Consider the following 27,952-nt stretch of genomic DNA (forward strand, 5'->3'; position numbering starts at 1 on the left):
GGGAGGAAGAGGCGGGACTACGTGTGTTTTACGAGCGCGCGGGTGGCAGCGGGCGAGTCGGCTGCGTTCGGAGGAGTGGCCGGGTGGGGGGCGTGGCCTGTATGCAAATAAATCGGGGCGCCGGGGCGGGGCTTCTATGCAAATATTCCAACTGCCGTTTCCCGGCGCCCGTCCCAGCGTTCCGCTTAGCAGTGCCTTGGCTCCGCCCCGCGGGTAAGAGGCACCGCGTCTGCGCAGTGCGCCGAAACCAGGACTTAGTGTCTGTTACACAACCGCTGAGGAGCCCGGGGCTGCGCTCTGCGTCGCGTCCCCGCTCCGCGCGTCCCCGGCGGCTTCAGCTCAGTTTTGCTCCTCTCCGCTTCGCTCTCCTCCCGCTTCGCTCCGCTCGGCTCGGCCTCTCCCGCACCCTCCGGCATGAGCGGGGACCAGCTGCACAACGACTCCCAGGTGAGTCCCGGGGGAGCCCGGCGCGGGGCCCTTCGTCCCTTCCCGTCGCGGTGGGCCCTGAGGAGGCGCTTCACCTCAGCTCCCGCCGGGGGGGGCCGCGCACGGGTGGGGGATCCCTGTCAGCCCGGCGTGGCCGCCCGGACCCGCTGGGACCCGCTGCCCCCGGTGCCGGTCGGTGCCGCTCGGATGGGGGGGTGAGGTTCCCTGAGGGGGGGTTGCCGGTTCTTTCTGCTTTGCCCCCCCGCCCGGCTGTACGGCGGCCTGAACACCCCCCCAACCCCCCCCCCCCGGGGCTGCGTTCCGCATCGTGCCGCTGCCTCTCCTTCGGTGTTTCATTTTCCTGGGAGAGAGGAAAAAAAGAAAAAAAAATAAATAAAAAACAAAAAGAGAAGGGGGGCTCCGGGCCCGCCGCCCCTTCCGCGGGTACATCGCTAAACGCACGCGGCCCCCCCCTCCGTCTTCGGCGTTTCTCACGGCCTCTCCCTGTCTCCTCTCCCCGCAGATCGAGGCGGATTTCCGAGCCAACGGTGAGTGGGCCCCGGCGCGCCCCGCGCCGCGCAGACATGGCGTCCCAGAGACTAAGTCCCGGCTCCGCGCTCACCGGCCCCATTGTTCCCATCGAGCCGCCCCCCGCGCCCCCTTCCCGCCCGCCCCGCGCCCCCCCGACCGCCTCTTCGCACAGAGGGGGCACCGGAGGCCCCCGATCCGCTCCCATCGGCCCCTCCGGGGTTCCCTTTAGGCCCCGATTCCTCGCTGGAAAGTCGCCGTGTCGGCGGTCGGGACTTAGTCTCTGCGCCATTTTCTTTTTCTCCTCTCCTCTCTGTGGCTTTCTCTCCTTCTCCTCCTCCCCGAGCTGCCGCCGAGCAGCCTTCCGCGGGGGGGGGCGGGCGGCGATCCCCGGCCCCCAGCCCTCTATTAGCAGAGGGGAAAGCGAAGTTTTTAGCTAAAATAAAACCCAGAGCCGTTTTTATCGCTGCCTGCCCCCCCCCCCATTCCCCCCCTCCCTCCCCCCCCCATGCTTCCCCGCTCTGTTCCTTTCAGGGAATCCCTCCCTTCCCCTGAAATGAAAGGTGATTGCAACATGTTGCTCTTTTTCAAAGAATCTGCCGCATCCATTTTAAGATCCCTGCTAGTTCTTTCCTCCCCGTTTCATTGATGGAAGTTCACCTTCTTGGGTGGGGCTTTTTAATTAAAATTAAAATCCCACGTTAGGGGGGGAAAAAACAAACAACCAACAGAAGACAACACAAGCTGTGTAGGCAGTTCCAGAGAGGTAGGCAGCATTGCTTCCAAAAGTTTGCAGCTGTAACTGTGCTTTTTGCTTAGAAACACTGTAGAAGTCCTGATTTTTTTTTAACGTACGTGTTCATATATGTAAATATATATCTGATGTTTATTTTAATGCATTACGTTCCCCAGTGAGCCTGATAACAACTGTTTTTTGGGTTCTTTTGATGGTTTATTTGGTGTTTATTTAGGATGCTAACCCCCTCCCCGTGCTGTTAGGTGACAAATCAAAGGGTTTGAGCCCGGTGGGGGCAGTTGGCCAGGTGTCACCCAGCCGTGTGTTACTGTCACACTGATGGGGGTGGTGGAGCAGCCCTCCGTGCTGGGGTGGCAGAGGACAAATAAGAATCAACTGAAGATATCTTTGCTTTACTCACTGCTTTCCTGTAGTGATTTCTGGACAATGCCCACGTGCCCTGATAGCTCTGAAAGCTGCTATCTGTAAATATTTACAAATCTACCTTTGTGTGCACCTTTCTTCCTGTCCCTTGGTTGGAATGTGGTTGTGTGTGTGCAGTAGGAGCGTGCAGTAGGAGTTAAACAGTTTCTGAACTTTATTTAAATTGTGATGCTGGAGCAAAGCTCTGGGAATGACTTTTAGCAGAGCAAAAGGCAAAGTGGGTTTTTCAGGAACTGCAGTAGGGACTCCTGAAGCAACTTCAGTACCAGCATGTATTTGAATACTTGTAGCATTCTTATGCTGGGAAATATTTGCCTAAGGATCATGTCTATTTAGGGGAAAGAACTCCCTGGAAAGCTCAGTTATGTGCTGCTTTACGTAGGGGAAATGATGCACATCGACCCTTCCCAGTGAAGCTCTTTGGGGGATTTTGTCCTGCATTATGACCATGTACCCTTTTATTCTCACACTGATCTTAGTCATTTGGTGCTTAAAACTCCTCCAATTTTGATTTCTACCATGGGTTGGAAGAATCTGCTGTGCACATTTAAGGACACCTTTAAAACACTGAGTTCTGGTAGCTCAGACACACGCAGTGAATTCCTACCACTGCATCAGCACTCTTTTCCTCGTATTGTAATTGTTTTTATTGCTGTCGTGAAACATCTTTGTGGCTGATTAGAGGCCCCTAAAATCCCAAATCCTCCAAATGCTGGGAGGTGCATGTCATGCTGTTAGTCTTGGTAAGGGAATAACACTGAATAGACGCTTGTCCTCCTCCACCTTGTGACCAGGGCTGATCCTCCTGAAAACCTGTCACCTCTGCTCACTTGAGGCTCCTTTCCTCTCTGTGCTCCTGTGCTGGGAGTTGCCACGCAGTCTGAGAATAGCACGTCTCGTTTGGGCACAGCGCTGGGCTTCTAGCTTTTATGTTCTTGTTCTGATCCTGTTTAGTGGCAAAGAGCAGAAATGGGTGGTGGGAATCTCAAGTACATTTCCTAGATGTTTAGAATTGGTTTGTACTTTGGTTATCGTCAGGCAGCTCTTAGCAGCAGAGGCAGAATCTCATTTCAGGCTGCATCGCCTCAGTGTTTAGGGAGAAGGGAGGTTTTCCTGAGAGCTGACTAATTCTCAGTGTTGAATGTAAGCACTGATCTAAAAGCACTAAACGTTTTCATTAGCAAGGAGTGTTTTGGGTGACTTCTGATTAGTGTATCACTAACAGGGCAACTTAGGCACTTCAGAGCTTCCTGTTGTTACAAATGTCTCATATTTAGGTCAGTGTCCTTGCTGCTGTGATGGCACAAATTGTTGCAGCTGAAGGAGGGCGGGTGGAGGTGATGTGCTGGCTGATTGCAGGTCTCAGGAGGGTGCTGGCTGCAGTGAAGGGCTTGGTTTGTGTTGTGTACCAGTTGCATTGATAGAGGGGTAGTATTGGGGATGAGAGAGGATGTCACTTGTAAATATGCATTCTTGGCTATTTCGTAGCATTGAATAGCCAGAGCGTTCTGGCTACTCCAAGCAAGAGTGTCCTGGGCAAATTCCAACCCGGGTAATTGCATTCCATCTCAATATCCAGATTCTCCCTCCTGTTTAATTTGGCCACAGAGGGTATTTTTTTCACCTTAACTGTATTTTCGGTGGTGGAACAATCTGCAAAGAATTTTCCATGTTCGGTCTTAAGGGCGGCTGTTTGCAAACCATCCTGAGAACAGTGCTGTGCTGAAGCAGTGAGCTTTTTTTTGCAAGTAACATCCTACAGTCTGAAGCTTGATAGAAGGGATGCAGTAGCCTAAAACTGTCATTTCCAAGTACAGCTTGGTCATTGAAAATGACCCCTTCTTCACAGAAGTGAATGTTGAGTCACAACTCTGTACTCGAGTACAAGAAGAAAGTGTTGTTTTTTCTTCTCACTTGGCAAATTGTGTATCACTTCAGATGCAAAACCTGCTTGGATTCTGTTTAGTTTTGCCTTTAAGAGCTTTCCTACTCAGTTCAAATAACAGTCTCTTCTCAGGGCAGTGTTGAGACCGAGAGGAATTTATCTTGACTTTCAGTTGTCGTATTGTGTTTGTGGTGTGCAGTAGATAAAAATTGTTTGCAAAATGATCAAATTCCCAACAAAGCTCCTGAATGGCACTGCTGCTGGTGCTGTGGCTGTTGGTCTGCAGGCAGAACTTCTGTAACATCCAGCACTGCTCCAGTAGAAAGTGAAGACATCACCCTAAGCAGTGTTGTGGTTGGTTTTTTTTTCCTTTCCTGTTGACTTGGCCAGTAATGTTAAGATTGAATTTGTAACCATTACCGTGTATTGATAGGAATGAAGTGTGAATTTCATTGACCAGAATTATAGAGATGGCTTCTAGAAGTCAGGTGTGCTTGAACGAGAGGCTTGCTTCAATAGCAGTTTGAGGAGGGGGGAAAAAGGCTTTTCTTGCTTCAGCTTCTGCAACTTATCAGAAACAGGCAGGTTTTATGTTGAACTAAGTGCTTGGATGGCACCTCTGAATATCAGAATGAAGGGATGAAAGGGAGGGAGTAAGCAAGAAGGAAACCTAATCCGAATAGCAAGGGTGCCAAACAACTGCCTTACAAGCTGTGGAATTTCTGCATGCTTTGTTTCACATTAAATTCATGTTTCCTTTCTGATGATAGAGCTGGGCACGTAGAAGGTGGGGATGGCCTAAATGCTAACAAACTGAACAGCAGCATAGCAGAGATCCTGGGGATTTTTTCAGTGGCTGTGAAACGCTGCTGGAGGCTTGATTTGTTCTTCCTTCCCTGTGTTTCATTGGTGCCTTCTGGATGGCTGAGAGTTTCTTGTGAAGGAGAGCAGAGCTGCTTCTGACAGAGGGCTTGGTGCCCTGGTGCTGCCGCTAGAGCTGCAGAGCAAAGCCTCACCAAGTTAGGGAGCTGCGAGATAAGCTGCTGTGCTCTGTCCCTGTTGTACTTCAGGGCAAAAGTGGCTTTTAAGTTCCCTGGGAGCGTGATGTCATCGGTGCTTTTAAATGTCAGATGTTTGGCCGGGGATCCAATGTGCAAAGGTAGTTAGTGGTATTTAGAAGCAGATTGATATCTCCACTGCAAATTTCCTTTCCCTTTTTTGTGATGCATGGAAACGTGAATCTTAAGGAATGTAGCCTGTTCCTTCCAGCACAAGCTTTGAATCACTCCCTGCCTTCCTTTCCAAAGAGGGATGTCGGTGAGCCTGTGCTATAAGGAGTGCTGCCCGCAGCCCCTGCTCAGAACAATGCTTGGGGTGAATGTAAGTCCGAAACCACTCAGCTTTTGGATTTTAAAAGTATTTAAATGTCAGACCATGCAAAATTTCTTTCGGTTTCCAACATCTTTAGCAACCTTTTGCAGGACTGTAGAATGTAAGAGTGTCTCTTTGCTGAAGGAGCCCTCTTGATGAGGGAAGTAAGGTTATGCTGCCGTCACTTGGTTATTTCTGACACGTCTCAGAAATGCAGACTGTAGGGAGACCTTGTGAAACGTAAATAAAAATATCGTTGGTAACCCCTTCTTGTATATCATGTGCTCCATAAGCTGTTTGCATTATTTTCCCAGCAATAGCTTCGGAAGGGCTTTACCAAAGACCCAGAGGTCTGTTGTGTTAATTGTTCTGACACGTTCAGCGTTCAGGTTAAAACTTAATGGGTGTCTTGTGGGAGTGAGGAGCTGAATGCTTTCCTTTTAGCTGCGGCCAACTTCTGGTTTTGTTAAAACTCAGCAGAATTACCTAAATGTGCTGGAAGATGTGCTCTGGGGGTTAATGGCCTGTGTGCTTCCTACTTTCAGATTTTCTTAAGATGTTTTCCGTTTTGCTGCAGCATTAGGCAATATCTGTTCTAATATCCTATCTAGGCTTCTTTGTTTACTTTGTAAAACGTGACAAGTATTTAACTATGGAACCAACGTTTATGTAGAAGTGTGGCTTTTTACATGGCTTTCCATAAAATAGGCACACAGCACATAAAGATGGTCAGACATAAATTCAGGTCTGATTTCATTTTATGGTTGTGATTTCAGATATTTGGTGGATAAATCATTGAATTCCTACCTCCTGAGCTGCACTATCAGCAGAAACAGCAATAATATGTAATTATAGCAAGTACTTAACATCTCATTGACTCAAATTCCTCTGTTAATGATTTCACTGGATTCCTGTTAAAGTAATATCAGCTGAGATAGCACCAGTCTCTGCCCTGGTAGAGAGACAGTCTGTGTCAGATTCGTACTGATAGCATAAGTTGCTGTAGTTCCACTAACATCAGTGGTGTCCTGACCTGATATCTGCTTTTTTGTTGTTGGTCTGGAGGGGTGAGCTTTAATGATGCAGGGAATTCTTTATGGAAAGGGTGATTTAGCATAAGAAATCAGTGCAGACTTTTTTGAGTTGGCTTTTCAAGATGGAACAGTTTCTCTTTCAAGACTGGTTGTGCTGATAAAAATTTCTGCTATCCTTGTAAGAGACACACAGTCATTCAGAAATATTTACTGGCTTATTAAATGGAATGGCTTTTGTGGCAGCTAGTTTTATATAAACTGCCCCGAATGTTCTGTATGAAACATCACACTCTGAAACTGGAGAGCAAAATACTATCTAGCACTGTGTATTCTGCTCCTGCTTGCATCTTTAAAGGTCTGTGTCTTAGGTTTCCAAATCTGAGAGAGAATACTGCTTGTAGGAACCGGTGTTTATCACCTTGCTTTTCTGGAGCTGTGTTTGAGTGAGGCAGCGTCAGGTGACAGCTCAGCCCTGCCATGCCTTTTCCATGCATGACTATCAGTTCTGAGCTCGCTAGCACCGTCACTGTTTAAATATGTATCATCATTAGACTTTGAAATACTTTCTCCACTTGAAAGAACAGGGAAGGGAATGGGCTTGCTGTTGTTCCAGCCGTGCGTGAGTAGCTGCTGACCTGTGCTTCACATGAACAGCTGGAAAATCGCAGCTTGGAAACAAACTTTCAGCTACAGTGGGGTGAATCCTTCTAAACAGCATTCCCAGTGGCTGCTGTCTGTACTCTGGCAACCAGGGAGCTCCTGCTGTCACTGGTGTAGCACTGGGATTAACACAGGGTTGATGTGCATCTCTGGGCAGAGTAGTTGAGCTGAATGAGTTGTGGGGGCTTTCCAGCATATACAGGACTATAACATTTTTTAGAACAGAATTTGTTCAAAATGACCTGGCTCATGTAAATGCTAAACATTTCCAGTAGAGTTAATCAGGCTTATGATTAGAAGTGGTCTCATCTTTGATGCTTGCTTTTTAACTAACAGTCCTGAGCAGTGAACTGCAGGAACGTCTTCTGGTATCACAGTGAAAGTTAAGGGTGCTCAGAAAAGGATGTGAAGAAGAAGGGGTGGCATTACTGTTGTATACCTGTGCCAGGAATGTGAGCCTATAAGCATTCTTTCATATTGAAATGTGGTTCTGAAACAGTTTCTGCAGCTGATCCACAGTGAGAGTTCCAGACCTGCAAAAGGAGAAGGGAGCCTGAGCTGCCATCAGCCCTCCTGAAGCTTGTTCTTCTCATACACCTGCTTAACACTGATGGCTCTCAAACCTCTTTGGGACGAAAACAGTATTTTGTTGAACCTTAGACTGTTCTGTAGTGTCAGCAGGGATGGTGATGGGAAATAGTTCTGTGCCAGTCCTTGCAGTAACCAAAACTCTGGGAGATCCTCCTGATGCTGTTGGGGAAGTGGGAGACCTCAGCAATTAGTTCCTCATAACTGCTAATGATAGAGATGGAGCTCTGCAGTGAGGGAAGGTGAGTAGAGAGCAGACTGTTCTTTTACTAAGAATTGCCTGAGAAATTTGCTGGAGTTTTATTGCAGTTGTGGGGATGTTTTCCATAGTCTCAGGACTCTTTGCCTGCTGGGATAGCATGTTTCTGTGTGGAAAAAAGAAGGGCCAGATAGTTCCTGTGAATGCTGCATTTCATAGTGTTGCTTCACCCAGGGGAAGTTCCCTTTGTTCCAGGCTGTTCGCTAGATCCCCATAGCTTCACTTGGAGATGGTCGCTGTAGTAGCTCAGCTCAGACAATTAACTTGCACTGACAACTGCTGTGCAGTTGGACACTGCCAGCACAAAGGAGTCACAAGGACGGGCAGCACTGAGCTTGTCTGCCTCCTGTCCTGGGGAGCTTTGGAGGCGGAGGCTGGAGAGCTCTGAAGTGTGTATCTCGATGGGATGGGGGCGATGCAGGCTTGAAGGTGGGTGGCAGAGCAGAGTTGGTTGGGGTGCTTGTCATCCAGCCTCAGCAAACAGTACAGCACCAAGGAAAACACCTTGTCTTCACCCACAGTATGTAGATCCTCTCATAAGTTTGAAGGCTGTGTAGCCTCTGGAGCTGGGGTGACTGCAAGGCAAACAGAGACAACATCAGGCCATTAAGAAGTCTGTTATCAGGGTCCTGTCAATCTCTTAAAACCAAAGATTGCTTCTCACAGAGATTCTGATCGGCAGATATTTGGAATTCTCTATTGATATTTTTGACACGAATGTATTTGTTCATCCTCACAAGCTTACCATATGCTTTGTGCAGCTGTGAGCTGTGTGGGAGTGCATGTGTGTATTTTTATCTCCTACCTTCATCAGGGAGAAGGGATTTTTTTAGGGAGCATTATAAAGGCGGTGCCTTCCTTCTGAGTATTGCAGAGCGCTCAGCTTTGTGGTGCCCACCAAAAAACAGAGACTGACTGCTGCCTAGTTCTGCTTGGTTGCCTGTTAAAGACAGATGGACATCTGTGGGACTCAGCACTGGAGCAGAGCAGTTTTGCAGCTGGCTGCATCTTTCTGACTGAAGAGAGATGGATTTCTGCCTCGAGACAGCTTGGAGGGTTCTTGTAGCTTCACTGACATATTTTGATCAGTCTGTACAGCTCACCTCTGGCTGGGACACATCTGTGTCCTTTAATGACATGCTCCGTGATAAGGATGCGGGCTGTGTGTGCTAGCTGGTATAATGTAGAGTCTTATGCAGACATAAAATATTTTAGCATGTAGTGCAACGCTGGGAGAAAAATGCTCTCACATCCTCAATGTAACCGTAGTTCTGATTCTTCAGAATATCTTTTTCTCCTTTAATACCATTTTTCAAAGATTTCCTAAAAATAAGACTTGGCCACATGCTGCTCAGTTTGAAATTGCTGTCATTGATTTGCAACTTCATAATAATCTTTGCAGCAAGCACCTGGGATTTCAAGAGTATAGGATTCTGCAGTATGAGGGAATAAATGATGGGCAGAAAAGAGAGATGAGCTCTCGTGTTCAAAGCCCACGTACAGCTCGTCCTGTCTGACAGCCACTGGGCTAATGCATGAGTGCTGTTATCTGCACCGCAAGGATCTTTCCCAGCGCACAGTGGTCCCTGCAGCACTGGGCTGCCTCCCTGCTCAGTGTGCACTGCATGGGGTTGGATGTTGTCTCCATCCAAGTGTCTGTCACGTTGGTGCAGCGGAAAGATTTGTGTGGCAGCGTCTAAATGGAGCAGCATTAACATCTTCTTGAGGAACTATTTTTTTAGACTGTAAGCAGAGGTGTGGTTTGTGGCTTAAAAAAAAAAAAAGGCAAGAAAATAAGAGTGGAGCAATGCCCAAGCACAGATAGCTTTTTAATTTCTTCTGGCATTTGTCACTTCCTCTGATCTATTGCCTAACATTGCCGCTGTCACAGGACAATACACATTTGTAGAGTGTTAGTCGGGGCCTGCGTTCTTCCTTTATTTGCCACCTTTCTTTTGCAGACCTTTTTGATTTGAATAACAACGGGGTAGTTTGTCTTTGTATGTAGCCTGGCATAGATGATCAATGTGTTAGGGGCAGGGCAGTGTACTTTAGTTGAACTCTTTATTGATGGCAATGTATTACTGCTCAAGGCTTGTATTGCAATATTTGAACAGGGGCCAGACCTGTCAAAACAGCTGCTTGTCTTCCTCTGAGGTTGCAGTTTCTTGTTTTGGAGAAGTGGTTTGAAGTGGCCTAAGAAGACCTTTCTGGGGAGAGGATGAGGGAAAAGTAGACGGTAAACATCTGTTTTCCTTTGACGTACAGTAAGTGTCTGCTGTGGCTTTTGAAGTAACCGGAGATGGAGTTGAGAAGCTCCCAACTTTGGTCTTCTAACCAAAACACAGGGATTTCTGGAGACAGAACAGCATAACTAGGAGACAGGCTTCTATTTTTGTGGTCTGCAAGCAGACTTCTATGAGGAGAAAAGAAGAAATGATGGCAGGGGCCAGGCTGTCGCATGGATTGCAGAAGGAGATGGTGTGGACGCCTCCTAGCCAGGTAGGAGAGTTGTACTCATCCTCCTCTGTCTTCCTGCAGTTGGGTGCAAGTCAGCGGTGAGCTTGCTGTGTCGCTGGGGAATTTGGTAGCTGAATGAGCTGACAGTTCTAATTCCAGCTTTGGGTTCTGTGTGGCGCTGCTTTGCCAGCAGTCCATGCTCTGTGTCGGGCTGTGTGAAGATGAAGGGCTTAATGCAGAAAAAGACCCTTCTGAAGCTGGAGGCAGGAAGCTCTGGGGAGGGACATTCTGTTACATGTGGACCCTGTGTCTGGGATTAATGTCTTTTGTGCTCTATACATTGTTATGCTATCCTAAGGCCATCGTGCTTAAATAGACTGCGCAGTGGGTGGGGGGGAGGACTGTGCTCAGCTCGGAGGTGGAGAAGCATGAACAGAGCGGGAGTGTCCCCAGGAATAGATACAGAGCTGCCCGGCTGGGACTAAGGTTCAGTTCCAAGCTGGGCTTCTGTTTTTTATGCTTAATTCTCTCCAGATGAGGACTGAGATGGTTAGGAGTGGGCAGTACAGTAATAAAAAATATTGCAAAATAAGCTGCAGGTTTTTTAACTGCAGAATGCATCTCAGCAACTAAAGCCTATAGATACACATACATATATATGTACTGAATTATTTCTCAGATACTAAAATGTTGCGTGTTGGGTTCTGTAGTGATGGTGCTGGGGCTCTAGCAGTGAGATGAGTGGCTGCCTGGTGTGTGTGCAAGGTGCCGGCATCGAGTACTTGTCAGGTTTGTCTCTGCACCATGCATGCCAGCTGGTGTGAGTGTCTGCTAACTCTGCCTTGAGCAGTAGGAAGAGCATCAACACAGCATATTATGTCTCTTGCCAGTTTGCGAATCCTAGCAAGTGTGTGAGTAAGATCAATTACTGGAGAGATAAAACAGCAAGGAAGGGCAGGTTCTGGTTTGAACTTGCCTAAGCAGGTACACTTACGGGTTAGACGAGCACTCTCTATTTGAATCTAGCAGTTTGGGAAGCTGGGAGCAGGAGTGCTACAGAGAGATCTGAGAGCGTGATTCATTGCAACAGAGGCAGCGTGTACAAAATGGAGGGATGGAGTAGCACTAATGACGTAGTCTGAGGTTTGTACTCCAGAGTTAATGACCACCAGATGGGGAATAAAAGCTGCCTGCTTCTCTTTGGAGGGCTGAGAATGTCATGAAGCTATTAAAATGTGCTGTGTCTGTTGTAACACTTCCACATGCACAGTGAACCCCTTCATGTGTGGATCAGCGTAAGCCTTCTTTCCTGGCATTTCCCCCCGGTGCTTGGTTTTTAGTGTTGTTTCTCATTTTAATAAAAATCCTCATGGTGGAAAAGCAGTGTGTGAGCTGTGTTCCAGCACACGGGCATAAACTGCCAGATCTGGAGGCAGCGACAGCTTTTGTGTGATGGGAACTGCAGTGTGAGGAATGAACTCTTAGCAGAACTGACACTGATCCTGTGGTATTGCCCAGGCCTGATGTAAGTGTCTTGAGCCATATTTTTAGCAAAGAAAGAGTGGCACAAATCAGTTGGGATATCAGTGCTGTTAACTCTGATTCCTGCCAGCCATCGTCCTGGAGCTGCTGAGACATTTGGGTCACTTCATCTTCCTCCAGCAGATTGAAACAGCCCTTCAGCTGCCCAGCACGTCTTTGCTTCTGAATGTGGATAATGTATTATTTTTTTCAAGAGCCTTTTCCTCTTTAGTTTTCTTACATCCTCTTGTGTTCTTCCTACTCCAGAAGCAGGAACCCATTCTGAGGAGCTAGCATCTTGTCTGAGTCACAGTATTATAGCTGGATATGTCACCTGTACTTTATTAGGGGAAGTGTAAGAACTGTCCTTGAAATACTTGTTTTTATGACTAGATGCAGTCTTCTAATTTAAAATGTGCTTCTCTCTGGAGTTTGATGGCTGTCATAAACAATTAAGCTTTTCTTTTATCATCAAGTGGGCTTATTCAGCATCACTTATATCTAAAACAAGCTTCCTTTTAGGTTTTAGACAGCATTAGTTATCTAGATATGAAGAGAAAATGTGGCTTGGAACTCGATGCCCCATGCTTGGCTTCTTTAGATTTCAGTTTCTGGTTTTGAGAGTCCAGCGGTGTGGCTGTATTTGCCCTGATCCATAGTGTGTCTTGCAGTGCATGGAGCAGAGCAGCCGGCAGGCAGTAAGCTGGTTATCCCAGTCACGTAGTTCTTATGTTGAGTTTTATGCAGAAGATAAGCACTTGGATTGATGGATCCATCAGTTTCTTGTTTCATAAATGAAGGCGTAAAGCTATTGCTCCTCAGCTTTTTGAGCATTGCCTTCCATGTTATGCCCCTTCCCTCCTGCCCAGGTCTGTTGCTGATAAGTTTGATCATGGTGTGTAATCTCCAGTTTATGGCATCACTGTCAAAGCATCAGCTTTGAGTGTGTAGAGGAAAAGAGAATGTGCTGTTGAGCCATGGCCTGATTTTAAAATGTTTTCCTGTGCCCACGAGCACACCTTACAATATTCATCCTATACAACTCTTTTTTTCCCAGGAGTCTGATAGATTTCTGTTTGAAGCTGCTGCTGTTGTCTTTGCAAGCCAGCTGAAACTGTCTGCACGCAGTTTCGCAAACAGGTGACGTTGGTGCTGGCAGCAGGGATAGCTGGTTCAGAAGATGGGCTGGGTCTGCCAGGAGCTGATCTGTGCTTAGGCTTGGCTCATTGTGTGCTGGCTTAGGATGAGAAACAGCAATAACCCCAGGTCATATTCCTGAAGGATCGACAAGTTTACAGGGGCTTGATGTGCTGTTCTCAGAGTGTGTTTTTAAATCAAGTCCTTTATAGAGAATGAAGCTGTGAGCATTGTTTTGTGAAATGAATCCCCTGTAGCTGTGTTGCCAGCAAACAAGCAGTGTTCAAAACAGATGTGATCCTCGTTTGTTCATGTCAGAATTAGGTTGTTTTTAAGTTCTTCTGTTTTTCTGCCTTTTTGTAAACACCCCACCCGTCTGTCTGCCAGGCACAGCAGCCTCGTGCTCAGTCTCTAACCCAGTCTATGAGACCTTAAATCCCCGGGGGAGCTTGTTAGCATGCAGTTCAAGGAGTCCTCTTTTATCACGCCAGCGAGTTTGTTTTGAGAGGGCAGTTGAGCTGGAGAACACTTTTCAGTTTCGTTTTCATAGAGAAGTCCCAAGGAAGAAGTCTGCTAACTGGCACATGGCAAATATTAACTTTTTTGAATGGAACGGAAATAAAAACACTCTTAGACTTCTTTTTTTCTGAGCTGAGTTTTTGCAGCGCCTTATGGTGTGTACTGACAGCTTAATCTCAGCAGAGTTCTGGAATTAGTCTTTGGCAATTAGCTCAGTAGGAGAACACAGTCAAAGAAGTGCTCACTTCAATTGCTCTTACCCAATATCACAAAAAGTATTAATGTTTTTGTAGTCCATGGTCTGCAGACAGCTGTAGTGGCATTTTCTTCTGGTTGTTTCAGAGCTGAAAAGGTAAGTATTCTGCTAGTTTTCACTTTGTCCAAAGTCTGATATTCAGAGGGCTTTGAGCATCCATAAGGGCTTTAAGTAGAATGCAGATCTGTGGTATCAGATGTGACACCGAGAAGGTGTCTCACAGATCTGATCTATGTGTTCTGAACTCAGCATCGCTTGGTCAGCAGTGTCAGCGGTGTTTGCTCAGTTCTGCATCCCACAAACGATTTCTTAAATCTGTACCACCTCCTTCCCATCATTGTCAAGGAACCAAGCAGTGTATCAGTAGTAGTGCTTTGCTAACTATTGGTACGTGATTTAGCAAGTCCTGTGCTCTGAATGGTTCGAAGTATATAGAGAATTAAGCTGAAATCACGTTACCAGTAGAGATTGGTACTCTTACAGAAGACATCAGTATGGAAATAGGATGTCAGGTGTCTTTGTCTACCAGGAGCCTTATGGTTCTTCCCTGTTGGTCACAGCAAATGTATTCCTGCACTTGACTGAACCAGAGTTAGTCTTGTAGGCAGATGTGCATGCAACTTATAAAGCAGCTTCCAACACACACGTTGATCAAGCAAACAGTGATGTAACTGCACACTTACCTGTGGCCGAGTTAGACTTTTGAGAATGTGATGCTTTAGCAAATTGCTTCCTTGTTTTACTTGTGTGGATGCTTTCTGCATTTAAGGAAAAAAAAAGTGCAGTTTTTAGTGCTACTGAGGTTCTGGTATTCCTTGCTTTCTGCCACCGTGGTCACTGCATCTTGGTTTATATTTCAATAACCAGGTAACTGTTGCATGTTTTTAAGTCGGGTGTGAAAACCTTTAAACAATTTCTCTGTTCACAGATACATTTGTAGTATTTGAGCAATGACTGCTGAACTACTTTGCTTCTTGGAATGCAAACAAATGTCCTTAGGAAACCAGATTTGCCTTAGCACTGTCCTCAGCTAGTGCAGGGTGCTCAGTACATCATTACTGAAAGGGAAACGTTGCTGTTAATCTTGCTAATTTAATTTTCTATTTGATTACAGCTTTATCTCCAGGGATGTTTTGATCTGTCCATGTGGTTTTGGGGATGGGATGTGCAGTTAAATATCTCTTGCCATTGGTGGATGTTATCAGTATAGGTTTTTCATATTCATTCTTATTAGGAGTACTCATCACATAGTTTTCTTACTTACAGGCTTTACTTAATGCCACTGCTATGCATTAATAAAGGCTTAGGGCTCTGGTGTTGCAGTATCAGTGCCTTTTTACATCTGATAGTGTCAAGCAAATCTGATCACGGGCCACAGTTGTGATCACAGGAAAACAGGGAGTTTCTTCTGATCTGCTGGAGCCTAGAGCACAGGAAGTAACATCATTGTGAATTGTGAAAGATCCAAGGTCAAAAATAAACTCATGTACCATAAAACTTGAGAATAGCACTGCTAAAGCACTTGTCAACTCAACCACATTGGAGTGTATTCCAGAGTTGCAGGTTCGGCGGGCCCTGGGGCTTCTGTGCTCCTCTGGGACAGCAAGACTTGCAGCAGGAGCATGAGCCGTGCTGCAGTGCCATGTCTGTGGGCACGGGCCTGAAGGCTGAGGAGGGGAGGAAAGGGCAGGAGGACACAGCCAGCTGCTGCTGTGCCTGCCCAGGAGTGACCTGCTGCATCCCTGCAGCCAGCAAGTGGCACCGGTCCTTAATGTAACATTTGTGTAAAACTGCACCAGGTGTGTGGGTTGAGCCCTAATCACATTCATTATAACCTTTTTATAAAAATCTGTGTCAACAGAAATAAGGCTGGCAATCGAGAAACATTTAAGAAAATCTTTCCCCATACCTTATAATTGAATCATTCAGGAATAAATTATTAGCTTGTAAATATGCTTTGCTCTTGTCCTTGCTTCCTGTGCCTATTGCTGCCAATAAAGGAGCAGGTGCAAAAAATAATCCTTTTTTTTTTGCCTTTGGAACACTGCTGCAAACCAGCTGTGCACCATTTTGTGTTCTCATTTCAGATCACAGTAACCAGGAGTAACAAACTATTGGGTGCTTTGGTAGCACTCAGGGTTACTCAAGCATCTTTCTGAGTCTCACCAACTGACTTTAAGTGTTTGAATATGTTAGCATTCACATTCAGAAAACCTGAAGAGTGTGGTCCTGTTGCAGTGGTTGTGAAGCAGACCTCTGTGTGATGCACGTTGTTAGATGAGCGCTCACATTTAAGAGCGGTGATGAACCAGCTTGTGATGGTTGCACCTGCAGCATGTTTCCTTCAGCTTAAACAGCTCATTTAGTGACTGTGCTAGTGGAAGCTGTTCAAAAGCGGAGCAAAGTAAGCTCACTTTCACACCTAGTTATCTCTGCATAGGTAAAGAGAGGTCTGCTCTTAGCACTGAGGAAACAAGGTGAGCAGAAGCAGTTGGTTCTGCTGGGTTCCTGGGAATTATGCTTCTTTCCTTTTAACAGGCTTCAGGTGCAAAACAAATTAAGTAAATGTTTTTCTCCCTTTGCTAAGTCATTCAAGGCAGATGTGAGTTTTGTGTGTAATGTAATCTGAAAATGTTAGTTGTGAATTTAGTAAAATCTTGATTTCCATCCAGAAATGCAACCCATTCAAAAAGGGGGGGGAAGTGTGGAGCTGCTTTAATTGAAGTCAAGAGTTCATTATGCATGTTGAACTGCACTAAGAGGTTACATTCTGCATTCAGTTATCTGCATCCGTGTGACTTCACAGCTGCCAACAGTGAGACTTGACCTGGATTTAGCAGAATAAACAGATTACAGATGCATAACAAGATTAAAATCAGTGACTTAAAGTAACATTTATTATCTATTTACTTCAATTGAAGACTTGTAAAGGAGCTGGTGTGCTGCCTGTAGGAGCTGTACTGAGTGCTCAGTAAGTACAGCCTTGTGCATTGTAGAACTTGCAGGTCTGTGGGCATACCCTGGACATGGAAAAATGACTGAATGGGGGAACCAACGCTGAGCCCCGTCCTCATGCAGTGCTGGGATGTATGTGGGCTCTGCTTGTGCCAAGGAAGCATCAGGATTTCAGGGAATCTTTAAAAATATCTTCTTAGTGAACCCAAAACTACCGGTTATTTACACAGCAAGCAAGAGCAAATATTTTTCCTAGTTGACATCGCTTGCAGTGTAATTATTCCTGACAACGCAGCGATTTTCCTGCTGCCTAATGCAGTTTTTAGGGCTGAAATTTTTCTTCTTATGCTCCAAAATGAGATGAATCTCCTTATTTTTCAACACAGCTGAAGTTTCCATTATCCTCCCTAAGGGCTAGGGATTTGTTTTCTCCTTTGTTTTTTTTTCTCCTGATTCACCTGCTTTGGAAGTTTGGCTGCGATATGCATCTGCTGCCTTTGCGTTCCAAATAGCGTTTGCACCTTTCTGGTGGTGGCATGAGAAGCTGTGTTGGAGGCACAAGAGCCTTCTGCTGGGGGGCGGCTCAGTCTGCAAGTGCAGCATGGTACATCAAGTTCCTGACTGCGCTGTGGGTTTGTCACAGATTGTACCAAAGGGTTTGCTTTGCTCTTGACCCAGTCTGTCAGAGGAACTCTTAAAGCTGTTCCCTGGGCAATTCCTTGTGAAAAGTCTCAAGAATATGATGGAGCCCACCTGCCTGTGACAGTGAGAAAGGAGCAGTCTCTGTGCATGATTCTCACCTGACAGCAGAGCACAGGCTGAACAAGATTCTCTGAACTCTGGCAGAACCAGAAGGGTTTTGAGCCCCAGGGATGCTCCACCTTTTTCCCAAGGAGGCTGTGGACCTGCAGTGCAGACAGCAGGTGTCTGGCGTGGCCGAGCAGCAGTGTGTCCTGGCTTTGCACATCCTTCTGGAGAGCAGGACTGCTGGAGCCATGTGTCGTCCCTAAAGTTCTGCAGCCTGAATTGCAAGATGAGCATTCCTACTCAAGAAGAGGAAAGGGTTAGCTAGCAGGAAAGCAAGGATTAAGTGAGCCATTTTGCTTTGAATTGTATTGAAGCAGAGGATAGGTTATCTTGTGCAGTCACTGATTACTCCACAGTCTAAACAGGACTGTGTGTTGCAATCACTGGAGCAGTGCTGGGTGGTGCGTGGGGCTCGCCAGGCTCCCAGCACCTGCTGACCTGAGCCCCTGGTCTGTGTGGTGCCATGTGGCTGCCTTTGTCGCTCCTGTGTCTCTTTCTTTGTCTCCCTGTGGGATGGCTGTGTGTGACAGCACCCTGCAGCCTGTACTGGACCTTAGGGATGCACCAAAGGTTTCTTGCCTTCAAACTCTGGAAATGGGATTAGGCTCCCTCATCTTATCCATTTGGATGGGCTGGAATTTTACCTTCTGTCATTATTTTCAGCTAGTTCTGTGATCCTACGTGCCAGGCTGGCCTGCGTGCAGTTGTCCAGGCTTTCTCCATGGCTGCTCTTCCTGCTGTGCCGGCAATGTTAACCACATTTCGCACAATGGGGAGGAGATGGATGCGAATTAGAAGAAGTGTGAGATTAGATGGTCTATCCAAAAACATTCAGTGTTAGGAGGGACCTCAAAGAAATCCATTGGGAATCTACCTGCATCTTCTGTTTTATGCAAGTCTTTCCTCTGAAGCTGGTTCTCATTTGAGTGTTCCTCAGCAGCGTTTACTTCTATACCCATCCCCCTCCAGAGCCTGTCTCACATAGATATCTGTGGAGCTAATTGGAACACCGATTGGCTTGTAATGAGAGTGAGGCTTCTGAAACTAGAGAGGAATTGAAGTTGAGGCCTGTAGCTGCCCTTTGTTCACTCTTACCTTCTGGGTCTGGTGCTGATGTTTAGGATCTGGTTGGGATACTCAGATGCATACAGAGCTGACAGAAATGGGTCGCTGACTGTCACAGTTGGCTGGCTTTCTGCTCCTCTATCTATTTGGTCCCCTTCCCTGACCCTGAAAAGTAACTCTGGGCTGGTCTGAGGTGGGAGGAGGAAGAATTAATGCTTCTGGAAGGTAAGCTGGACATGATAAGGGCTAGGAACGAAGCTGTATACGGTGTAACTCACACGTGCTTCCAACGTGGCTCTATTTCTGGCATCCTGGAGCACTCTTGAGTCCCACTGTGCTCACTGGGTGGTTTTTCTCCTGTTCTTGCCTGGTTGTATCCTTCTGCTGCACAGAGGTGTGATGAGCGATGGCTTTGGAAGCTTGAGGTGAAAGCGCATGTTCTGTTTTGCTGCTGCTTTAAAGATGTGCAGGTCCATAGCTTTATGCATGTGGCTACAGATGCATAAACCAACAGGAAAAACATGCTGAAAACATTTGTACCCCAGCGGGGGAGGACTGTGTTAGTTTGCAAGGTACTCACATTCTTAGTGGAGGAAGCTGTGTAAAGTACTTCTACTCATAAATTACTATAGCCTTAAAGAATAAAGTTCATTAGAGTGGCTCTTATCTTGTTTTCATAGGAGGCCATGCTTGACATTTGTCTCTTCCATGCCAGGGGCTTTTTAAGCTGTATACTGATGCTGACAGTTTCCCCAAAGTCTTAACTTGCCTCTGTTTTATTCTGCTTTGTTAATGGAAACGTACTAATGGCTTTCATTCTCTGATTTATGCAATTACAGGAGAATGTTTTACATCTTGGGAATCCCCGGAAACACACATTTCTGTTCGCATTGATTCTATTTATTTATTTATTTGCTGAATGCAAATAATGGATTGGAACTTCATTGTTGCCTCTCAGTTGGGAGTCCTTTGGCATGTGTAAGAGACAGCTATTAATTTAGCCTTTCTGTACTGATCAAGCATATATTTTAATGCTTTATAAGGCTTCCCCAGTCTTGTTCTTTGCGTAGTGTCTTCTAGTGCAATTGTTCTTGCAGTGGTTTTATGTGCTTGTTTGCCAGAGAGTAAGATGTGCTGCAGGACAGGGCCATGTGGACGTGCCACCTCTTTCAGAAGGAGGCTGTGGGGAAGCACTGGCTGTTATTGGGCTTGCTGCTGTTGGTTTTTCTGCAAAATGTTTTCAGTATAGCAGCGTAAGGTCATCACACCACATAGCTATCTCAATTACTGCAGCATTAATTACTGATACGCTGCTGTCACGTTTACCTTTCTCCCCTGGATTGATGTTGCCCTGGGGTTTCAGTGAAGCAGAAGGTGTGTTCATCTTGTTTTGCAAACTTTGTATGTTAAAAATCCGTGCTTTTTGTAGCAAAACTTTGCTAGAGAGAAAGTGGAACTTCTCAGTCATTTCGTAATGTGAAGGACAGAGGAAGACTAGAGAGATTTCTTCAGTAATTTATCTATTATTGGATTGCAAGATTAACAAAGAATGCAGCAACTTAGGGGTCTGTCTTATGGGTAAGCCAAGTATCCCAGCACAGCCCTTTTAAGGAAAAAGCTATAACATCTCCTGCCTGTATGGTATCTTTTGCCTTAAGTAACTGTCAAAGTATGGAGAGGTCACTGGCTTTACTCTTTCCATCAAATTTCCAAAGTCTTTTTGCCATGGGAAGGCAGTACTGGTGCTGTATGGTGTGGTTCTGGCCCAGCCCTGTTGTTCATGGGTGGGAGAGTTGGTGCAGCAGTTCTGTCTGGGAAATAGGTTGACTCCAGTCTATTCAGTGTTGGTATATGTCTGCATTTGAACCCTTGGAGAAGAGGGAATGGGCTGTGTTGAAATCTTGCTTTATTGCTGAAGTGAGTGCCTAAGGATAAAGCCTTTGCTTATTCTGTTGTACTTTTCCAGCCTCCCTTCTCATGAAGCTTTCATACTTTTCTTCTTCCATTTCTTCCCTTGTATGATTGGAAAATGAATTATGAGGATCTGAAGCTTCCTAACCATGAGCTGCTTTGTCTGTTCTCCTTGTGCTCAGTCAAAACTGATTTAGATGCTTGGCAGCAAAGCAGAAAACTTGGAATTTGCTTTGCTTTAGCGGAGGAAGTGGGACAGCACGGGCAGGTTTGTTTCTTCAGCATTGTTGGAGTGGTAGTCTGTCCGGGCTGCTGCACCAGGCCCAGGGCTGTGCCAGCCCAGGGTTGGATATGAAGCTGCTTTTGAAAGTTGTGCCTGTCCTGTTAAGTATAGCTCTGAGTAAAGCAGAAGGCCAGCAGTCTGCTTGGGTATCGCTGCAGTTTCATCTTGGCACCAAGTCCTGCTCCTTTCCGGAATGTCGTGCTTAGGAAACATTGTTTCCCCAAGTGCTGTTTCTGTTAGGGTTACTCTGATCCCGGTCATGGTTATGGAGTCTCCAATCCTGGCCTCCCCATTCTAATCACTTTCATTTCAGGACTGTTAGAGAAATTAGGCAGCACAGCAAACAGACCTGCAATACCTTTCCAGGTTAAACACTTCATGTGTATTCTGTAGTTGCGTAAATAGGACCATTAGGCCAGTAAGTGACTTGTCCAGTTTCACTTGGGTAGTCTGTTAGATTATGGTTTGCTTTTCCATAGTACTATTACAATACTATTGGCTCTCAGTACGATGCTTTCTGGTTGTGTGTTTCTTGCTTCTGTGACTTGTAGGTGCACATTGATGTTGTCCCTGATACCTGGGTCTAGTTTTGTTTTCTGCCCAATAGGTTTTCCTCTCCCTTTCTGAGCTACAGCAATGGCAATCCATTTAAACAAAGTCCAGAAGCAGTGTAATCAGTTACTGGAACAGCACGATCATACTGTGACTTCCTGCAACTGCAGTACAAATACTGTAGAATTTAAACCTCTTCCACACCGATCAGGAGCGGTTATTGTATGTGCCTTTTACAACTGTTGAAACATGTAAAGTCAGATGACTTGTCCAAAGCCATAACCTATCCACAGTGAGGATCTCAGTCCCCTGTGCCTCAAACCAGAGGCTGACAGAGCAACCTTTACACACATGGACTCGCTGCTGCTTGTTTAGGTCACCTGCCAACCGCACTGCTATTCATGCTAAAGATCTTGGGTATTGACTGTTCCAATCTTTCTACTTGCTAATGTAATCTCTATATTGTAGAAAGTTCTGCAGTACTAAATTCTTTTGATCAGGTGCCTGAGGCAAAAGTCTGTTCTTTGCCAGGAATGCGAAGTGTGTTTTAGACACCTTGAACTGCATTCACGTGTTTGAAGATTCACGGCTCTTCTAGGCATCGTTTCTGTACTTGAACTTAATGAATTTAACATTTTTATTCCCAGTATATAGGAAATTAAATCCCTAATATGATTTGGCAAAAAGTGCCAAATGGTAAAACGTGACTAGTAAAACTTGAAAGTGAAGAGGTCTTCCTCTGATCTGCACTTTTACGGTGGCTGCTTTTGAGAGGAGCCTGTGAGGGAGGAGAAAAATCTGTGAAATTGTTTCACTGGAATCATGCAGGGTCTTTGTGCTCTGCTTTCCTGCCCCGGTAGGTGAGAAGAAAATCAGCCTAAACTGTAAAACTATAGTTGTGTGGTCCAGGAGTGACATGTTTCGCTGCACAGCGAGTACCATTGCTCAGATGACAGGACAGCTCAGGAGAAGGTTTGAACTCAACCATTTCTTGAACCCAATCCAGTGTTACTGACTTATCTCCCCCTCAGCTGCATAATTTAGCAGTGGAACTGGAGAAGCCTTTGAGACTTTCTTCTGCTTTCTAGAAGAGAGACTGAAAAGATGCATGCATGCAGTCACCCTGCTGGTCACACAAAACATCCTCTGTTGGGATGGGGAAGGATTTCTTGCTGTTCCTCAGGTTCAGGATGAGTGAATGCACCAGTAATAGGAAGCACACCGCACTGAAACAGACCAGTGATTCTGAAAGTCATCAAAGCTTGTATGCTTCTCTTGTGAGCAGTAGCTAATATTGAGGCGCTGGGCTTAGGGCAGAAATGGAACCCCTCAGCTGAAGTAAAAGTGTTGTGGAGTAACAAGTGGTTAGAAATGGTTTTTAGGTGGTGTTATGATGATTTTTTTTGTACTACGTCTTCTGATTTGGACATAGATTTCAGTCCCAAGAATCAAGTAAGTTTAAATTACCCTTCTGGATATCAGCATAGGGATGCATTGAGATGATGCTTAGACAGAATACAGCAGCTGGGATATTTCTAGGCTGTCTAATAAGGGAAACAATTGGGGTATTGCTGGAACCAGAAAGTAAATTGCACGAAGTCCTTATCCCTAAGACTTAGCAAGATGCAGCAAAAGGGCAGAGACTTCTGGCAGAAACCTGTCTGTATGCAGGTAAATCATTGCATTCACATTGTGCCTGCAAAAGCCTTACAATTATGTGAACCCAACTACAGCAAATACAGAAGGCAAATAGATTTATCTGGAATAGCTCCTGTTGGCCAGGAATTGTGGTTATCAGGTGTTAATTTGCCTGCTAATTCACTTAATTTGGGAGGAATGAGGAAGACCAGATTGTTGCTCACATGCTTTTCTCAGTGCTTAAATAGATGGTTCTAAAGTAAACTGAGGAAGAGAGGGACAGAATGGCAGATGGGTAAAAGTGGGTGGTGGGAGGTGGGATCCAGTGGTGTCTGCATGGCCTTGTGCTGTGTGCCTGCAGTGCTCTCCCAGATCCTGTTGCTGGCTGCAGGGTTTAATTAGAAAAGTTGCTGTGTAAACTGAAATATTAATGTAGGGAGCAGACCTGCTCCCCTTGATCTGTAAGTAATCTTTATTGAGGGAGTGGGAGAGGTGGGTGCTCAAAAGGATTTTGAAAGCAAATGAATTTTTCATATGAGTTGTGTGTAATTTCATATAGTTGGGTTCTGTGAGCAGGGCACTGGGGCAGGGTCTGCCTGGAGGAGGAGGCTGCAGGGGCTCCTTACTGCCCTTCTGCTCGTCACAGGAACTGCTGAGCTTTCTACAGCCCTGATCCTGGATAAAGAGTGAAACTGTGCTGTTGGAGTAGTGCTGTGCATACAAGTATTGCAAATAGGGTTATGACTCAGCCTTTCCCTGGAGACCTCTGGAGGGGAACAGGGCCGCAGACCAAAAGCGCTTAGAATTTCCCATCCTTAACTCGGCTGTCCTTGTAATTAAACAGAGTCCAAAGATGAATCAACATACAAAAATGCAGAGCTGCTCGTGGTTGCTGGAGGTGCAGAGGGGAAGGCAAGAATAGGACAGGACTCTGGTAAGCTGTTGGAGACGCACCAGGCTCGGCACTGACTGCCAGACACAGTGCCAGAGACATCAGGCTCTGTGAACAGAGGAGATGCCAAACTCTGTTTGGGTTAGCAGATACTGAAGGGAGAGCCTTGAGGAGATGGAGCCTTGCCCGGCAAGCGTAACCCCTGTCCCTGCTCTAACCTTGGTGCTGGAGACACGCTCAGTTCTACCATCCTCTGAATGTCACACGGACCCTTTGGGGTTTGAACTTTGCTCACAGTGGATAGTGAAGTCTGCTAATGCTCCTGGAGAAACAGCAGCATTTATCTCCTTCTTTAGCGCTGGGGGGAGGAGACATATTCAAGGGAAGGCATAAAAGGCAGGAAACAAATGTATGTGTTGTAGTGTCTGACCTCAGCAGCTCGAATGAGGCTGGGTCTAGTCAGCTGAGTCAGCTGAAAGCTGGGAGCCTTACCGGAGGCTGAGAGGTCCTTCTAGGAATTGATACGTAAATACATAGATCAGAGTAGATAGGCTGTGGGCTGTAGTTACAATACAAACACTTCTGTTCCTTGTTCCTGTGCTGATGAGGTTTGCTGTGAGATGCCCTATGGTGTCTTAAAATTTCATTCCAAATGCACTTTTCTGTTGCCTGTGTGACAGTGCAGAGGATGTCATCCCGGTGTCTGGGAGGTGGTGCACAGACTGGGGGGAAATGGCCAAACTCGTTTTGTCAGCCACCAGATAACCATCAGTTTGGTCTGCCAGACAGCATCAGCCTGAAAAAAAGTCTCCTGAGACATGCCACAAAAAAGTGCTGTCCCTCTTTTTAGCAATCCATCCCCTGAGCTGCATTCAGCTCAACCCTCAAAAAAAAAAAAAAAAGGTTTGAGAGCTTTAATGCCTTCTGGTGATGATCGTATGTCAGCTGGAGATTATTTAATGAAAGCTTTTGAAGTTCAGTCTTAACCTACCTGATGGCATTACGTCAGAAAGCGGCACTGCTGAGTCTGAGTACCAAGCAAATCTTGCAGAGTAATTTAATTCTTAGGAGATGTGTCTGGGAGGCAGTACGTGGAATTTGAAGTGTTGTTCACTCTGCTGAGAGGCCAAATCTGTACCCCGTGCTGACTGTGTACAGACCAAAGCTCTCCTGCCAGCTTTTCCCTTCTGCTTGCCAGGCCACACACACACCCCCTCCTGTTCCCTAAGCGCTCTCCCTGCCCTTTATCCCCAGCTCTGCCACCAAGAGCCTTTCTGCGGGGTATCAGCAGCGAGTGGTGGAAAGCTGGGCAGAGAAATGGCACCAGGCACAGTGGTGTAACCGGTGTGGTCTTTCACCACTGTACGAGCTTCTGTTGCCTAAAAATAATGAGCCATTGTGAGCAGAGCAGAGGACTGAGATATTGGACTCCAGTGTTTCCAAAGTATGGGCCAGAACTACTATTCGATAGCAAATAGAAACTTCAGCTGGAAAGCACCAGTCAATTGGAAGGGGAAGGGCAACTGGAGATGAAGGTTAAAGACTTCCATTCTGCAGTGTTTTGCAAAAAAAAAAAAAAAAAGCTAAACAAACAAACAAAACCAATGTCTGAAGCAAACAGCACTGAACAATTGCACGTATTTTCCGTCAGTTGGTTAGTAGGAAAAAAAAATGACTCTGGTATGTGCTTCCTTAAGAAGTGAGCGTGTTAAAAATGCATACATCTTTATATAGCATCACGATGGTTTTTTCTAGCAATTTACCTATTCATCAAGCATCAATAGATGGCTGTTTGCTTCGGCCACTGCTTTAGGAGCTGGTGAGTACAGTCTCTGTAGAATAAAACGCAGGCAAACAGCCTGAGCTCCCTGAGCTCCCAGCTACTGCTGAACTGCAGAATCCAAAGTGTGAAATACGCTGCAAAAACACTTGTGCCAGCAAAACGTGTGTTGTCCTGATGGGAAGGAGAAGGCTACCAAGGAATTGCATCCTGACAGCTCAGAGTGGGTGTCCGGTCCTGTGGTTTGTTGGAGATGGCTACAAAGCTCCAGCCTGCTGCGAAGGAGATTTCCCTGTTTGGGTACTTGAAAACTCTTGGGTAGTTTATGTTGTAACACCATATGTTCCACAGATCTCGTATATCAAATATAGAAAACTCAACCTTGAGATACAAATGTATGTAGTGTATAAACTAAAGCACTAAGAAGTGTTGCCGGGTTCAGGAGAATCAAGGGAAGTTGCAGAAGGCAAGCTGGAGGCTTCACCATCAGCACTGGTGTGTTGGTTTGTGCTGTGTGACTGTAGGTGTTGGACAGCAATACCTGAAGTTAGGGGAACAGCTGATTGTATTGTGTGGCCATGTGAACGGGCTATGTCTGCACTAAAACCTGCTGATTATACAGAGGTTATAAGAGCTGGTGTTGGTTAAGGAGAAAAAGATGAATTTGTGGCAATAGACTGGGAGGCAGGAGGATGAGGTGTTCCCTTGTGACCGTGGGATTTGCAAAACCTTTGTCTTGCAGTTTCCTACTCTTCGTATGAGGATGGCAGCCTTTTTAGGAGCGTGTTAACACCTTTACAATTAATTAATCTTTAATACCTTACATCCAAGATCCGTGGTGGAAGCGCTGGCACTGTTATCTGAAGGTAGTTGCCAAAATCAGTGCAGCCTTTTAGGTATCCCAAAGGGCTGTTTAATTTTAGTTGTGTTGAGAAGTGCGTATGAAAAATAAAATGAAATGTGGGGAATCCTTTGGCCTGCAAACACTGTCCAACATCATAGGAGTGACTTTGACTGGAAGCCATTGTGCCTATTGGGGTGGGTTTGAGGCGCTTGATCAACCTCAGCTCCTTCCTGATCTGCTTATAAACAACATTTATGGGCCTGAAGAACGCTCGTAAACATTGAAAAATGTTAAAGTTAAAATTCAAACTGTGTTACTGTTTTGCTTTGGTGGATCTTCACTTTATTGGTGCCTTAGAAGGACTTTGCTGTTTATTTTACAATGCAGTTGATGTTGAGGATGGAAAACACTGCTCAGAGTAGAAATTGATACCACTAAAATTACAGTGTTCGTGTACACTTGAGTGCCATCCTCCCCCTTCTGACGTATTACTTAATTTGGAGCAGTCCTAACCTGCGTGGGGGGTTCCAGCAGCACCTACTCATTACAGCTCTTGCATTGAACTGTCTTGGGTCTGTTGCTGGAGGGAGGTAAGTGTCCCTGCAGGAGGGGAGCACATAGAGAGCATTCCTGGTCTGTTGTTCTTCCTCCCATCTTTTCCCTCCTCGCTCCCCCTCTCCCATGCTGCGTGTCTGTCATGCCACGTGGATCTTAAAATAAGATTTTAATGGGAGGGAATAGGGGAGGGCTGGGGTTTCAATGGGAGGGTTCTTTACCTAGACTAGATACTTACAGAAGTGGTCTACATTTTGGGATCCGACAAGCCTACATTTCAGCTTCGTGCTCTGTTTCTGCATCCATTAATTATATCTGATGTGAAGTACTGACAGTCATGCAAGCTAGGATTCCCACCTCCTATACTTAACTGTGGGTTGCTTTTCCTCATGGTCTGTAAAGCATTTAAAGATCATTGAACTAAGGACTGTATAAATGCAACTGTTGCCAAGATAAATTAACTTGTCCTGCAGGAACAATGAATCCATTTAGGACCTCTGAAAACGAAGATTTTTGTTAGAAATTTGGGATCTTACAAAATAGTGGAGCGGGGTGGGGGAAAATGCAGAGGTTCGTGAGGGAGGCACAGAGTTTTCTCCCACCTTCATTCCTTAATGTTTTTTTGCCTCTCTGCTTGCAGATTCTCACAAACACAAAGATAAACACAAAGACCGAGAACACCGGCACAAAGAGCACAAGAAGGACAAGGAAAAAGACCGGGAAAAGTCCAAGCACAGTAATAGGTGAGGAAAAAACTGACCAAGTCCTCCGAGGCTAAAACATGGTCGTTCATGCAGCCTTAGAATTGCTGTGATGAGGATGGAATTGCTACGTTTTGAATGTGGT

At 45.9% G+C, this 27,952-nt stretch overlaps 1 protein-coding gene across 1 annotated transcript in view; it reads left to right on the top strand.

The window, feature by feature from the left end:
* Positions 1-250: 250 nt before the first annotated feature.
* Positions 251-27,952, top strand: part of TOP1 (DNA topoisomerase I) — a 62,350-nt gene continuing 34,648 nt past the window's right edge. Inside the window, exons 1-3 of the mRNA NM_205110.2 lie at positions 251-447; positions 950-974; positions 27,747-27,849. Coding sequence (NP_990441.1) covers positions 415-447; positions 950-974; positions 27,747-27,849 — 161 coding nt within the window. The 5' untranslated portion in view covers positions 251-414. The remainder of the gene's footprint in view (positions 448-949; positions 975-27,746; positions 27,850-27,952) is intronic.

The sequence above is a fragment of the Gallus gallus genome, chromosome 20, assembly GCF_016699485.2.
Source record: "Gallus gallus isolate bGalGal1 chromosome 20, bGalGal1.mat.broiler.GRCg7b, whole genome shotgun sequence".
Classification (NCBI taxonomy): Eukaryota; Metazoa; Chordata; class Aves; order Galliformes; family Phasianidae; genus Gallus; species Gallus gallus.